Source organism: Trematomus bernacchii, unplaced genomic scaffold (assembly GCF_902827165.1).
Source record: "Trematomus bernacchii unplaced genomic scaffold, fTreBer1.1, whole genome shotgun sequence".
Lineage (NCBI taxonomy): Eukaryota > Metazoa > Chordata > Actinopteri > Perciformes > Nototheniidae > Trematomus > Trematomus bernacchii.
The window spans coordinates 4,724,892-4,736,691 of NW_022987839.1; the positions used below are offsets into that span (position 1 = coordinate 4,724,892).

The window sequence follows — 11,800 nt, forward strand, 5'->3', positions numbered from 1 at the left end:
CCTCCTTTGTCAATATAATGGATCAATGCATGAAATCTGACTCTGTTTATTTTGTTTAAGGAGTATATTGGGCGTTAACAATTCTGGTTTGCCTTTTATAATATTATTTCATTCAAAAACCCCTTGTGCGTTTAATTAACACAGCTATTTTTGATAGTTGCTACAGCAGTGAGCAGGAGAGGTGGGGAGAGGCGGGGCTATCGTTATTTTTTCAGGAAATATTCGTATCGAGGTGATTACACGGACTCGGTTGACCCCCCAGAGCGTTTCGTTTGCAAATCTATCCACCTTGGGACCCGTTATTGTTTGTGGGGTCAGTTTCTATCGGCCTCGTGTAAATAATAGGGCTATACGCACGCGAAACTATGCAGATACAAGCAGTTTTCTCCTCGTGTAAACGGCGCCTAAGACAATGAGAAAGAGGAGGGAAGTTCCCTCCCTACGTGACCGCCCACCATTGATGAGGAGGAGTCACCACTGAGATATAGAGAGAGGTGACGGAGCTCTGGACACTACTTCTTCTTCTTCACCACGAGACTTCACCCCTTCACCCCGGCGAGGCAACAGCTGCTCTGTCTCTCCTCTTACCCTCTGCTTGTTGTATCATCGTGCCATTTAATTAAACTCAACCAATTTGAACCTTTCCGGAGACTCCATTAGTCTCTTCATTCTAAGCTTCTCTTCTGGGCGCGAGAACAACAAATACTTCTAACAAGAGCTAACTGTGGACTATTTCTCAAACTAAAGGTAAGTCAAATGTAGTAATACTAGAAGATGTGATGCCTCCGCAGCAATGAGTGGAATATGTGGGTCCTCCTCTGAATAAATGTTTCAGGCGTGAAATGAAAATTAGGATTAAAATGTTCAATAACAGGAATGCTATTAGTACACTTGACATGGACACATTCAAAAACACTTGGTAGGGATACATATGGTTGATATAATTAAATATTCTTCCTATTCTCAATACATCCCAGAAAGAAAGACCAATTGAAGACACTATTCATTAAAACTGCGATATGAATATATTGTGTTGTGTACTGCTTAGCAACCGATTGGCAAGGTAGTTTTCAGGTAATGCTAATCAAACAAGTAGATTTTCTTCTCACAATAGCACACATTTAGATGAGTATTCACAGAAGGATGAATGATACAAACAAAACGTCAATGTCCTTTAAACTAGGATAGATTGCTGCAATTCATTGGTTTATTTTTAATAGCTTTTGGATGATGGATGTATGGCACAGAGGGATAAGATGTACAGTAACAAGCCCCAAGGAGCGTGTCATAAGGCACTTTTTTCACAAGATGGCAGTATAATGCCAACATCTGAGTATCACTTGTACTTAGATAACGCAGGATGGACTCTGGAGTTTTTTGTACGTGACTTAAATTATGTTGTGGCTTGCTCATACTGCAGCCAAAAATGATGTGATTTTAAAAGCTTTCCTAAAAGAATTGAGGCATTATCTCATTCAGTTATATATAAAATAATCAAAAGTCAAATGTGTTCCAGTGTATGGATATTGCGATCCACCAACACCTGTTGCACGTTTATAATGTCACTTACTTGTTAAGGATGCACTGCAGTGATGCCTTTATAACTGTGGCAAGAAAAATAAGCTTAAACTCTTAAACTAATATATAAGCTGTTTCTTTTGTAAGTTTAAGGAACTCATCTGAAAACCACACATCCTGTCTGTGCTTCATAAAATAAAGCCATCTGTCCTATCAGCTGTTGTGAGGCTTTTAATGTTAAAGAGCCTTAGCTTCCTGTTTCACTGTTTACTGACATTAGCATGACTTTTTGACTTGTTTTGAATGGTTTTAGCATAACACACAGTCAAAATATAACGGTAAAGAGCCAACTAGAGCAAAGGTGCATCTCTGTTTTGACGAACATCGACTGTCAACACCGAGAAGGTAACGTTAAAGGGGACCTATCATGCAAAATGCACTTTTGTACGTCTTTTATTCATGAATATGTGTCCCCGGTGTTCCAGGGAACTCACCAAGTGTCAGAAAACACAACCCTCTCTATTTTCCTCCATACCCAAATCTCTAAAAAAAGGGCTGCAACGGATCTGATAAAAACTGATCCAGATTTGAACACTGTCCTGACGTCAGGACGGTGGCGCTACGGCTATTGGGCCAACTCCACCAATCAGGAGGAGACAGCCACGGCCATTGCCGTTCGAAAGTGCTGGAGACGCTGTAGTACATATGCCAGACCTGTAGGTGGTGCTGTTCTCACTGAATCTGCCCTTGCTAAAACAGAGCTATAAATGGTCAAATTGAGCGAAATGAGGCATGGCTAAAATGCATAATCTGTTTGTTATTTTGAAGAGAAAAAAAGTATAAATATGCCTTATATAGGTATGGTCCTACACTATATTATTCAAATATAGCATGATTGGTCCACTTTAAGTTACGTTTCTATCTTTACGTTACCTGCGTCGGTTACGTACTTTAAGACGCTGCTAATATTAACTTAGCATCACAGGAATTCAAACCATGCACTGCTATTAACGTGGATCATGTACCAGACCAGAGTGTAGGAATACTCTGTTACAAGTAAAAGTCCTGCATTCAAAATGTTACTCAAGTAGAAGTAGAAAAGTCAAAATATATTTAAAGTACCAAATGTAAAAGTAGTCATTGTGCAGATTGGTCCATTTCAGAATAATATATATGATATGTTTTATTATCGATCATTAAAGTGTTCTCAAAGCTGGTAAAGGTGCAGCTAGTTTGAATGACTTTGTATACTGCAGGGTAGCTTGTGAATTGCAGCACACAGCTGGTGCAGCTGCATCCTATGTCTTTATAAAGTCAATACACAGAGAGAAGGTGTTAGTAGGCCTAGTTATCACTACTTTAAAATATGTAACAATAGATCTAGGGATATACATGTGTAAAGTGTTCACTTCTCTGTCCTTTTTACTAAAGCTTAGGGCATACATCTCAGGGGTTAGAAGTTGATACATGAGATAAAGAAGACACAATCTTAAGTGATAGAGCAATTGCTGTTTTGTGAAATATTGGACAATGTTTATCTCAACGAACAACCAGTCTTTGGTTAATCTGCTAACATCTCAGAGACATCTGGCATGCTTCAAAAGGCCCAAACAACACATGTAATGGTTTAATCTTTAAAAGCAGAATGTATTTATAAATATTTTCCCATGTTCCAGAAGAGATGTCCTCCCAGGTCCGACTGCGGCTGCTGCCCAGAGCCAGATGCATGTTCGACGAGCCGCTCCAGGTGAAGGTGGCCGGGCTGAGGTCCAGACAGGTAGTCACCCTGAGAGCCAGAGCCACGGACGAGAAGGGAGTGATGTTCAGCTCCATGGCCACATACGAAGCTGATGGAAGCGGGGAGGTGGACCTGCAGAGAGACCCCTCCCTCAGCGGGACCTACACCGGGGTCCAGCCCATGGGCCTGCTGTGGTCCATGAGGCCAGACACCTTGCACAAAAGGTTAATATATACATGTTCACTGAACCCCCATGTGGTGAGGTTCTCTGTGCACGAGGAGAAGGGCGGGATGCTGGCGGAGGCGACCAATGAGAGGCTTCTGGTTGGAGACGGGGTCATCCGGCGCCCGGTGAAAGATGGGAATATTCGTGGAGTCCTGTTTACTCCCCCAGGTTAGTCCGTTTCTCTATTCCTCTTCACATCAAACAGTAGTGCATGGCCACAGCCTGATAAAGCTATTTCCTTTTTTCACACAAGTCCATTGTCAAACAAAAACAATTATAATGACTTCAGGAACCAATATGTCGCTGAGAGGCTGAGGTCGGGCCTGGTTGCCTTTTGTCTGACACGCTTGGAAAAAGGATGTGTTCAGGTCCAAAAATGCTTTGAATAAAATCTTAAATTAATGAAAATGGTTGGCTTATTATCACATGTACAAGTATATAGTCTGTATAATCCAGTTATCAAAAGTTGCGGTCAACAAAAAATACACCGACCCTCTCACCCTCTCTTCCACACACACACACACACACACACACACACACACACACACACACACACACACACACACACACACACACACACACACACACACACACACACACCCCTCACACAGGTGATTACTATGAGTGCCGCCAATAACCATGGGACCCAACTAATTTAACCCATAATTGATCACTAAATAATAATAATATATACAAAGCAGTGGCGGCCGGTCCATAGGGGCGCCACCCCACCTCTTCCCATATTAAAAAATAAAAATAAAAAAAAAAAATATATTTTAAAAAATATATATATTTTTATTTTTATTTTTAATGAACAAGGTAAATATTATATAATTGGTATCAGTCAAATGTATAATCTACAATAAAATCTCGTTTAAAATTGTGTTACGATGTCTAAAGTTACTGATAAGTCACATGTTTCCTGCCTGGCCTTGCCCGTGTACCTTCTCTCGTCTGGGCGCTAAGAGAGGAGCCCTCAACCAGTGCAGCAGCAGCCACTAGCAGCTGACTGTTGCTATCTGTAACTGTAAACTATGCCGCGAAAACATAATTTCAGCCAATCAGCGTCGTCAAATATGATGGTCACAGGGCTCCTACGTGAGCGCCCGGTGCAGTCTGTGAGTTGTTTGGACTCGTATCCAAGGAGACAAAACAGGAAGCTGTCATACACTCTGGAAGCTACCACATTAGCAGCTAATGAAAACTCCGTTTTTGACATAAAAATTGAATTATGGATCATCAATCATTTTTCAAAGTGACAGACACATTGGATTAACCTATGGATTAACCTTCAGCTGCGTTATTCTCGTTTTTGATCAGAATTGTTATTCTGCAAAAGGTGAGCATATCTCCATGTTTTGCTACCTAAAGCTACATCGTGTGATGTCTGTATTTGCTTCCCCTGTCACGAGTTCTGATCGCTCAGTGATGATACTTATATTTCTAGAATATGTGGAATCTCAGTTTGTAAGCTTGTTTGTGCATATCCGATAAGTATATCGATTGATTTATACCTAGAGTGCGTTAGCATTTTTTCGCTCAGGGCTCATTTAGACGCTTCTTGTGAGACTTGTGTTTTGTTTCGGTAAACATGGTTCATATCATCAGTTAGATGCGTTTCCTCTGAGTAGGACACATTAATAGTTTATTACATTTTAAGAAGCCCTGAGACACAGTTTCGTGAGAAAAAAAACGGGGGGAAAAAAGCCCCTTAACAGGTTAAATGGGAATTAAATCAGTGTTCCCAAAGCCCCGGTGTTCTGCAGTTTGTGTGGGCCTACTGTACTGTTGCACAGTTTATGCTGTAGAAACTATGTCCAGGACAAGGTGTTTGGAAGTTTTGGAAGATTCATAGCTAACCACACTGAAGTTATGGAGGTATTGATCAGTCTTCTCATATTTTTAAGCCTCAAATTGTCCTTCTCCCCCCCTCTAACATCACCAGAAGTCATGATTTAAGGGGTCTTTTCTCAAAAAAAATTACCGGGGGAGCATCCCCCCGGACCCCTCTAGTATTGTTTGATCACCATTTCCACAGCCCCACCTAAAATATTTTCCACCAGCCGCCACTGATACAAAGACTAATAACAAAGTATAACCAACCAAAAAACATTTATTAAATCTACAACACAAAGTACCACTTTCTGACATTCATGGCTGCAACAACACTATTAATTAAAAAACATAAATCGTATATAAGAAGTGGACATAGTCACCGGGACGTCACAGATTAGTTTGGCTGACTTCCATTTTTAAGCCTCGATGTACGCATTTTGCTGTTACCTTCTTGTTTTTTTGGAACAAGAAGTGACATGAGAGGTCGGAGCAGGGATTGAGATCATAAACTCTCCAAAACATTTATTGTGGTTTAATAAATCAAGTGAGTAAGCATGGTTATTTTGTCATAGACTTCTATACAATCTGACTGGGCAGTTGGATAGAGCTGGACATTAGAAATACTGCAGGTTTAAGGCACTCATGCATTGGCTTTAGTTTTCAGAATCAGAATACCTTTACACGTCCTACAGAGGGGACATTTTGATTGTTACAGCGAAGTGGAGAGCCAGACATAGCAACATATTAATTCAGATGCAAGCACAAAATATTTAAGATAAAATTAGAAATGACACAAATTACACTGTACAAAAATACACATCAAGGTGGACAACAGAAAGTATCAGTAACAGTTTTAAAAAATAAATAAGTGTAACTGTAACCGACCAGTAGTTCTTAATCTATCTTTGTCTTTATTCAGGAGAGGGTCCGTTCCCTGCTGTGTTGGATCTGTTCACTTTTGGTCGAGGTATGACGGAGAAAAGGGCCTCTCTGCTGGCCAGCCGGGGGTTTGTGGTTCTGACTGTAGCGCTGTTCGGCCACGATGACATGGCGAAGAACATCAAAGAGGTCCATCTGGATTATTTTGAAGAAGCAATAGCGTTTTTAAAGAAACAAGATAAGGTGAGTACAGGCCACATTTTTTTAAATCTTCACTGAAGTTGCAAAGATGTTAGATTCTTCGCTCAGTGGCAAAATGTATGATTACTTACAACATAGCTAACCTTATGGGCATCATAATAAATGCTAAAAAGCCTTACGTTACATTGAATTTATCTGATACTTTTAACCAAAGTGACTTAAAGTGCATTCAACCACGAGGAAACAAACTCAAAAGCAAGAATCCCGCAGGTACATTTTCTATCTATAAGCCAAACCAGATTCTACTGCATTAGCTTCACTTAAAGCCAAAGAAAGCAGCTCACAGTTTGCTTGTTTGTCCACAGGTTGGCAGTAAAGCAGTTGGTGTAATATCCATTTCTAAAAGTGGAGATCTTGCCCTATCAATAGCCTCTAACCTGCCAGATGTTGGAGCCACGGTGTGGATAAATGGCTGCTCTGCCAACACCTTGTTACCCCTCTACTACAATAAGAGCCAGATCCTCCCCGCGTTAATGTTTGACTTGAGCAGGATGATTCCCACAGACTCAGGGGCCTTTAACTGCAAATATGTGTTGCAAAATCCGCTGGCAGAGGAGAACAAAGCCACCCTGATCCCCATCGAACGAGCCGAGGGACGCTTCCTCTTCGTGGCTTCGGAGGACGACCTCAACTGGGACAGCAAGGCCTACATGGAGAACATGGTGGAGCGACTGCAGCGACACGGGAAGGACAACTTTGAGAGTGTGTGTTACCCCGGAGCGGGACATTACCTGGAGCCTCCGTACGGACCCTACTGCCCCTCAAGTGTCCATGGGGTTGTAGGCAAGCCGGTCCTGTGGGGGGGGGAAGCAACGTCCCACGCAGCAGCTGAAGTCCACCTGTGGAGAAAGATCCAGGAGTTTCTCAGGACTCACCTGAGCTGTGAAGCTCCACAGACTAAAGCCAGATTATAGACAGAAATATCATCATATGATAAACACACGGATAACTGTAAATAATTATATAGCGAATCATGTCATGTTTGATTTGATGATAGTTGAAGCACTGAGAGAAAGACATGACATTCGGAAAACGAAGTGTAGAACACGCTAGCAAGTGTGCAGGTGTGCGTCATATGAGAGGCCCCGCCTTACATCTTCCACCACAGATTTGGGAAAATTGGTCCGTGCGCAAAGCATTGTGGGGATTTTAAGACCGCGGAGTCTACTCATGTGCAGCCTCGATATTTCTCCAAACGGAGTACGCCGGGCTCGGTAGATTTCCAAGTATGCTGGAGATTGGAACAGTACTTCGGCGGCACTCGATGACGTAGTATGCTTGAAATAGTGGCTCTGAAGCAGCTTTACTCGTGATTGAGAAACACCCTGTGTTTCACAACATGTTCTATGGCACGTCTCTACTGGGAATTGTAGTTTTAAAAGACGTTTTCGTTTTTCCCAAAATTAGAAGTTGACAGTATTAAACTGTGTACAGCCCTGGAGGTTTAGGGGATAGGAAACACATTGGTGTGTACAAATGTAAAACATGTAATTAATAAATGGGTGAAAATCGCTTGTGTGGGAAGCATTAATATATACCCACATGCCAGCTCATTGTTACTTTGTAATTCTACTCCACTACAATTCAGAGATTAACCTGGTATTTTTACTCCACTACATTTATTTTAGTTACTTTGCAGATTCTGATTAATGATGTGAAATATAAACAACCCTTAAAGCAGACTTTAGTTACACCTGAGTAAAATTCAGGGAAAGGTGATTGTCAAGTGCCAACAATCAGGAGAGATATTAGTTGGTGCTTGAGAAGACTAAACATTTATCTGCAGATCTCTATAAAGTATATTCATTACTCGTTATTCTCTACTAATAGTTAATTAAAAACTGTATATAATAGCTATTTTGCACATCCCTTTCAAGATTTTCTAAGGTTTATTGACATATCATATACACAACTATGTTGAAGTTATGCAATTAATGAAAAACTTGGGTCACAGGTTCCTCAACAGTGCATTACAAGACATCTATCAATATGTGTGTATACCTCCACCATTAAACTCAAATTCTGCACATGTCTTATACGATCTACATACATAAGAGTATAATTAATATATATATAATATCAGTTAAAATAAGTGCTTCAACACAGTTAACATTGCAGGAAAGCAATATATTAGACGTTAAGTACTTTGTCAGGCTTAATATTTATCTGTAGATAGATACCCCCAAAGCTTTTTTCTTATTTGAAAGAAGACCTTAACCTAAAGTATTCTTTAATGTGTTAATAAAGGTTAATTAGTTTGTCTGTTTTGCACATCCTCATATTAATATCTTTGTACATCAGGTACTAAACTGTTTTATTGTAGAGATCACTTACAGTATCTTCTTGATTTTTTATATTCTATATTTCTATCATTGACCTTCTACTTTCCCACTATGAAAGTATGTACTCTTAATATTTTATTCACCAAATAACATTATTCAACAAAAATAAGGCCCTGACACACCAGGCAGTCACCAGAGAACTCGCCGACACCCGACACCGACAGTTCCATCGACGAGTTCTCCTGCGTCTTGGCCGTGTGTCGCACTGGAAATCACCGCAAAGACTTCAGCCGAGCACGTACGAACTGCGCATGCGTGAGTGGCAATAACTCTCCTTACCAGCAGGCGGCGGTAGTGTGTATTCGTCATTCAAAATAGGCAACAACCGGAAGACAGAGAAGAAGAACAGACTGATATAAACAAACAAATAGCGTGTGCGTTCCATTTTCACTCTCGTCCATCGAAAACATGTTTTAGAATATAAAAATACATGAATGATGAAATGAGCACATAAAGTGCAGACATACTATGAAATCACAGTTAATAGACCTGCATCTGATGATCGCAGTGTTCTGGCGGGTGTGTAGTTTGAGTCAGCAATGTAATAATGGCCACTTCTTGCTAAATTTACGATGAGATGAAAAACCGGAGTTGACCAAACAAATCACGGAGCTCTCAGCAGAGGACAGCCGGGGACGCTCCCGCCGATATCAGAGATGTCCCTGTTATGTGTGGGAGGTAAGAGAGGACATTTAAGGGCTATGTTTGATGTCTTTTAAGTATCACCTGCTGGGGTTTAGCTGCTGTCCTGTGCCTTTTTTAATCGTTTGTTTACGTCCCTCACTTCCGTTTCGCTTCTCATTTGCTAGCTGAACAGCTGATCATAGTGGTTTCTTGGCCTGATAGCTTGTGTCCGACACCCGGCCGATTCAACATGTGTCGACCGTGAAAGGCCAAATAAGGCGTGTCACGGCCGAGGGTTCGGGACACACCAAATTGACTTTGGGCGACAAGGAACCCGTTGTCGCCAGACAACGCAAGACGGCCAAATACGGCCTGGTGTGTCAGGGCCTGACGAGGAAGAGAAACAGCGGCTCTGAATGTATAGTGCCTTGCTTTTTGTGTACAGTTTATATACAGAAATTCTAGTCTGCATTTTTAAAGACTTTCTTTGTGATATAAGACATAGTGAATTAAATCACAATAATGCTCAACTCGAAAACATGTCGTCCTGTTTCTCTGGATTCAAACATTTTAACACTTTAATTATTTTATCTAACCCTTAAATTACATGACATTACATTTTATTTAGCTGATGCTTTTATCCAAAGCGACTTACAATAAGTGCATTCGACCAAGAAGATACAAACTTGAAGAAAACAGAATCATAAAAGTACATCAGGTTTCATAGAGCCAAACCATTTTAAGTGCTACTCAACTGGCTTTAGATAAGCCAGTCCTTTGTTAGTCTACAAGTGCTTTGTTAGTATGTAAGTGCTTAGTTAGTATCTAAGTGTGTTTAAAAAATCACTTGCTATTTTCTACATAACATCCATATTAAACTGTTATAACACCCATATTACACATTAATACACCCCTATTGCACCTGCATTACACCCATGTTACACCATTATTACACCGTACAGTACACCGACTGTATTTACACCCCTAATATACCCATATTATACTGTTATCACATCCACATTACACATTAATAAACCTGCCATTATACCCATGTAAAACTGTTATTACACACATATTATACACATGTTACACTGTTATTTTACCCATATAACACCCATGTCACAGCAATATTACACCCATATTACACCGTAATTACACTGTTATTACGGTGGGTTTTTTGGCTCTAAATTAGCTTGAGTTTTACATAATGATATCACTATGCTCGGGAAGTAAACAACGGAGTCCAATGGAGGTGTTTCAGGCAGGGGCGGCCGGGAGTATGTGAGAGAGAACTTTTGGATTTAAGCCTTTGCAGACCATTTACGTCCACAGGAAAAGGAAAACCTGAAAAACGATAATACAGCCTCTTTAAAATACCCCTCTTATAATTTGTGCACATTTATGAGCTAGAGAAACAAGCTATCTTTGATTCTGAGGGACTGTACCCACATCAAAAACATGTTGTGGGTTTCATCATGCAACGATAAACTGTGTGAGGACACAAGACATACTGTAATACTAGAAAGATTCACAACAACGTTAAACGCTCTCTCTCTCATTCATTCAGCAGACGGGTCCAAAGTCTAGCGTTTATTCACAGAACAGCACAGTGTGTTACTGCCAGGTAAACCGGCTGTTGGCATCCATGACAGCTGAGAATAAGACACATAAAAGACATTGAAGAGTGTTAGAAATTAAAATCAATATTCAATGACGTAATTTAGTTTAAACGCACAGTAAGCTTTGTCGTAGCAGTTTTAAAATCAGCTGGGGTCTAGAGAGAATAATCAGTTAGGTGACAAACGTACAGCAACACAATGTTCTTACCCCCTCTGGCACTGTATGCAAAACCACCTCACCCTACAAGACAGTGAGATATACACAGACACAGTATGCAAAACCTCACCCCCTAAACGCGTCTGTTGATCACACATACATTTAAGATTCACTCTCAGAGAGATGACCTAATCAGAGAAACTAAGGCCCCGCTCACACGGGACCGTTTGCGTTTATGCACAGTATGCGTATTCAAAAAAGTCTTCCGTTCACATGCATTTGTTTCATTTAACGTGTCTGTTCAAACGAGGCCGCTGGAAACGCTGTAGTACATATGCTGGGACTGTAAGTGGCGCTGTAACTTCCGCCAAAATACACCAAAAGCCGCGAAGAAGAGCAACCGAGCAGCCCCGCTGCAATGTTGCCATGGCTACCCTTCTGTTTAAGCCCCGAAACTGAAACTGAAACTGAAAGAAACCGAATCTGTGGATATTGCATCCCGACCAAGAAGCACGTCTCCGTGGAGAGGACGGCTCAGAAAGAGAGAGATATTCTCTACAAACACCGGGTGAGATCCTCCTTTGTCAATATAATGGATCA

At 40.8% G+C, this 11,800-nt stretch overlaps 1 protein-coding gene across 4 annotated transcripts; it reads left to right on the forward strand.

Annotated features, from left to right (window-relative positions):
- Window positions 1-495: 495 nt before the first annotated feature.
- LOC117500156 (acyl-coenzyme A thioesterase 3-like) lies at window positions 496-7,476 on the forward strand. Of its 4 annotated transcripts, none has more exons than XM_034152884.1 (4): window positions 496-747; window positions 3,198-3,650; window positions 6,238-6,440; window positions 6,764-7,476. In XM_034152884.1, exons 2-4 carry the CDS (start codon window positions 3,200-3,202, stop codon window positions 7,370-7,372), a joined length of 1,263 nt encoding a protein of 420 aa, XP_034008775.1. In that variant the 5' UTR covers window positions 496-747; window positions 3,198-3,199; the 3' UTR covers window positions 7,373-7,476. The 4 variants fall into 4 exon arrangements, with proteins under 4 accessions (XP_034008775.1, XP_034008773.1, XP_034008774.1 ...); XM_034152882.1 differs by having other exon boundaries at window positions 498-747; window positions 3,195-3,650; XM_034152883.1 differs by lacking the exon at window positions 496-747 and adding an exon at window positions 1,795-1,923 and having other exon boundaries at window positions 3,195-3,650.
- The last annotated feature ends 4,324 nt before the right edge of the window (window positions 7,477-11,800 follow it).

What these genes read in the sequence shown, in the direction of transcription:
- LOC117500156 (XM_034152884.1), top strand. Translation starts at nt 3,200, where the DNA reads ATGTCCTCCCAGGTCCGACTGCGGCTGCTGCCCAGAGCCAGATGCATG. An exon ending in AGTCCTGTTTACTCCCCCAG is followed by an intron (nt 3,651 to 6,237) that starts GTTAGTCCGTTT and finishes GTCTTTATTCAG; the next exon opens with GAGAGGGTCCGTTCCCTGCT. An exon ending in TTTTAAAGAAACAAGATAAG is followed by an intron (nt 6,441 to 6,763) that starts GTGAGTACAGGC and finishes GTTTGTCCACAG; the next exon opens with GTTGGCAGTAAAGCAGTTGG.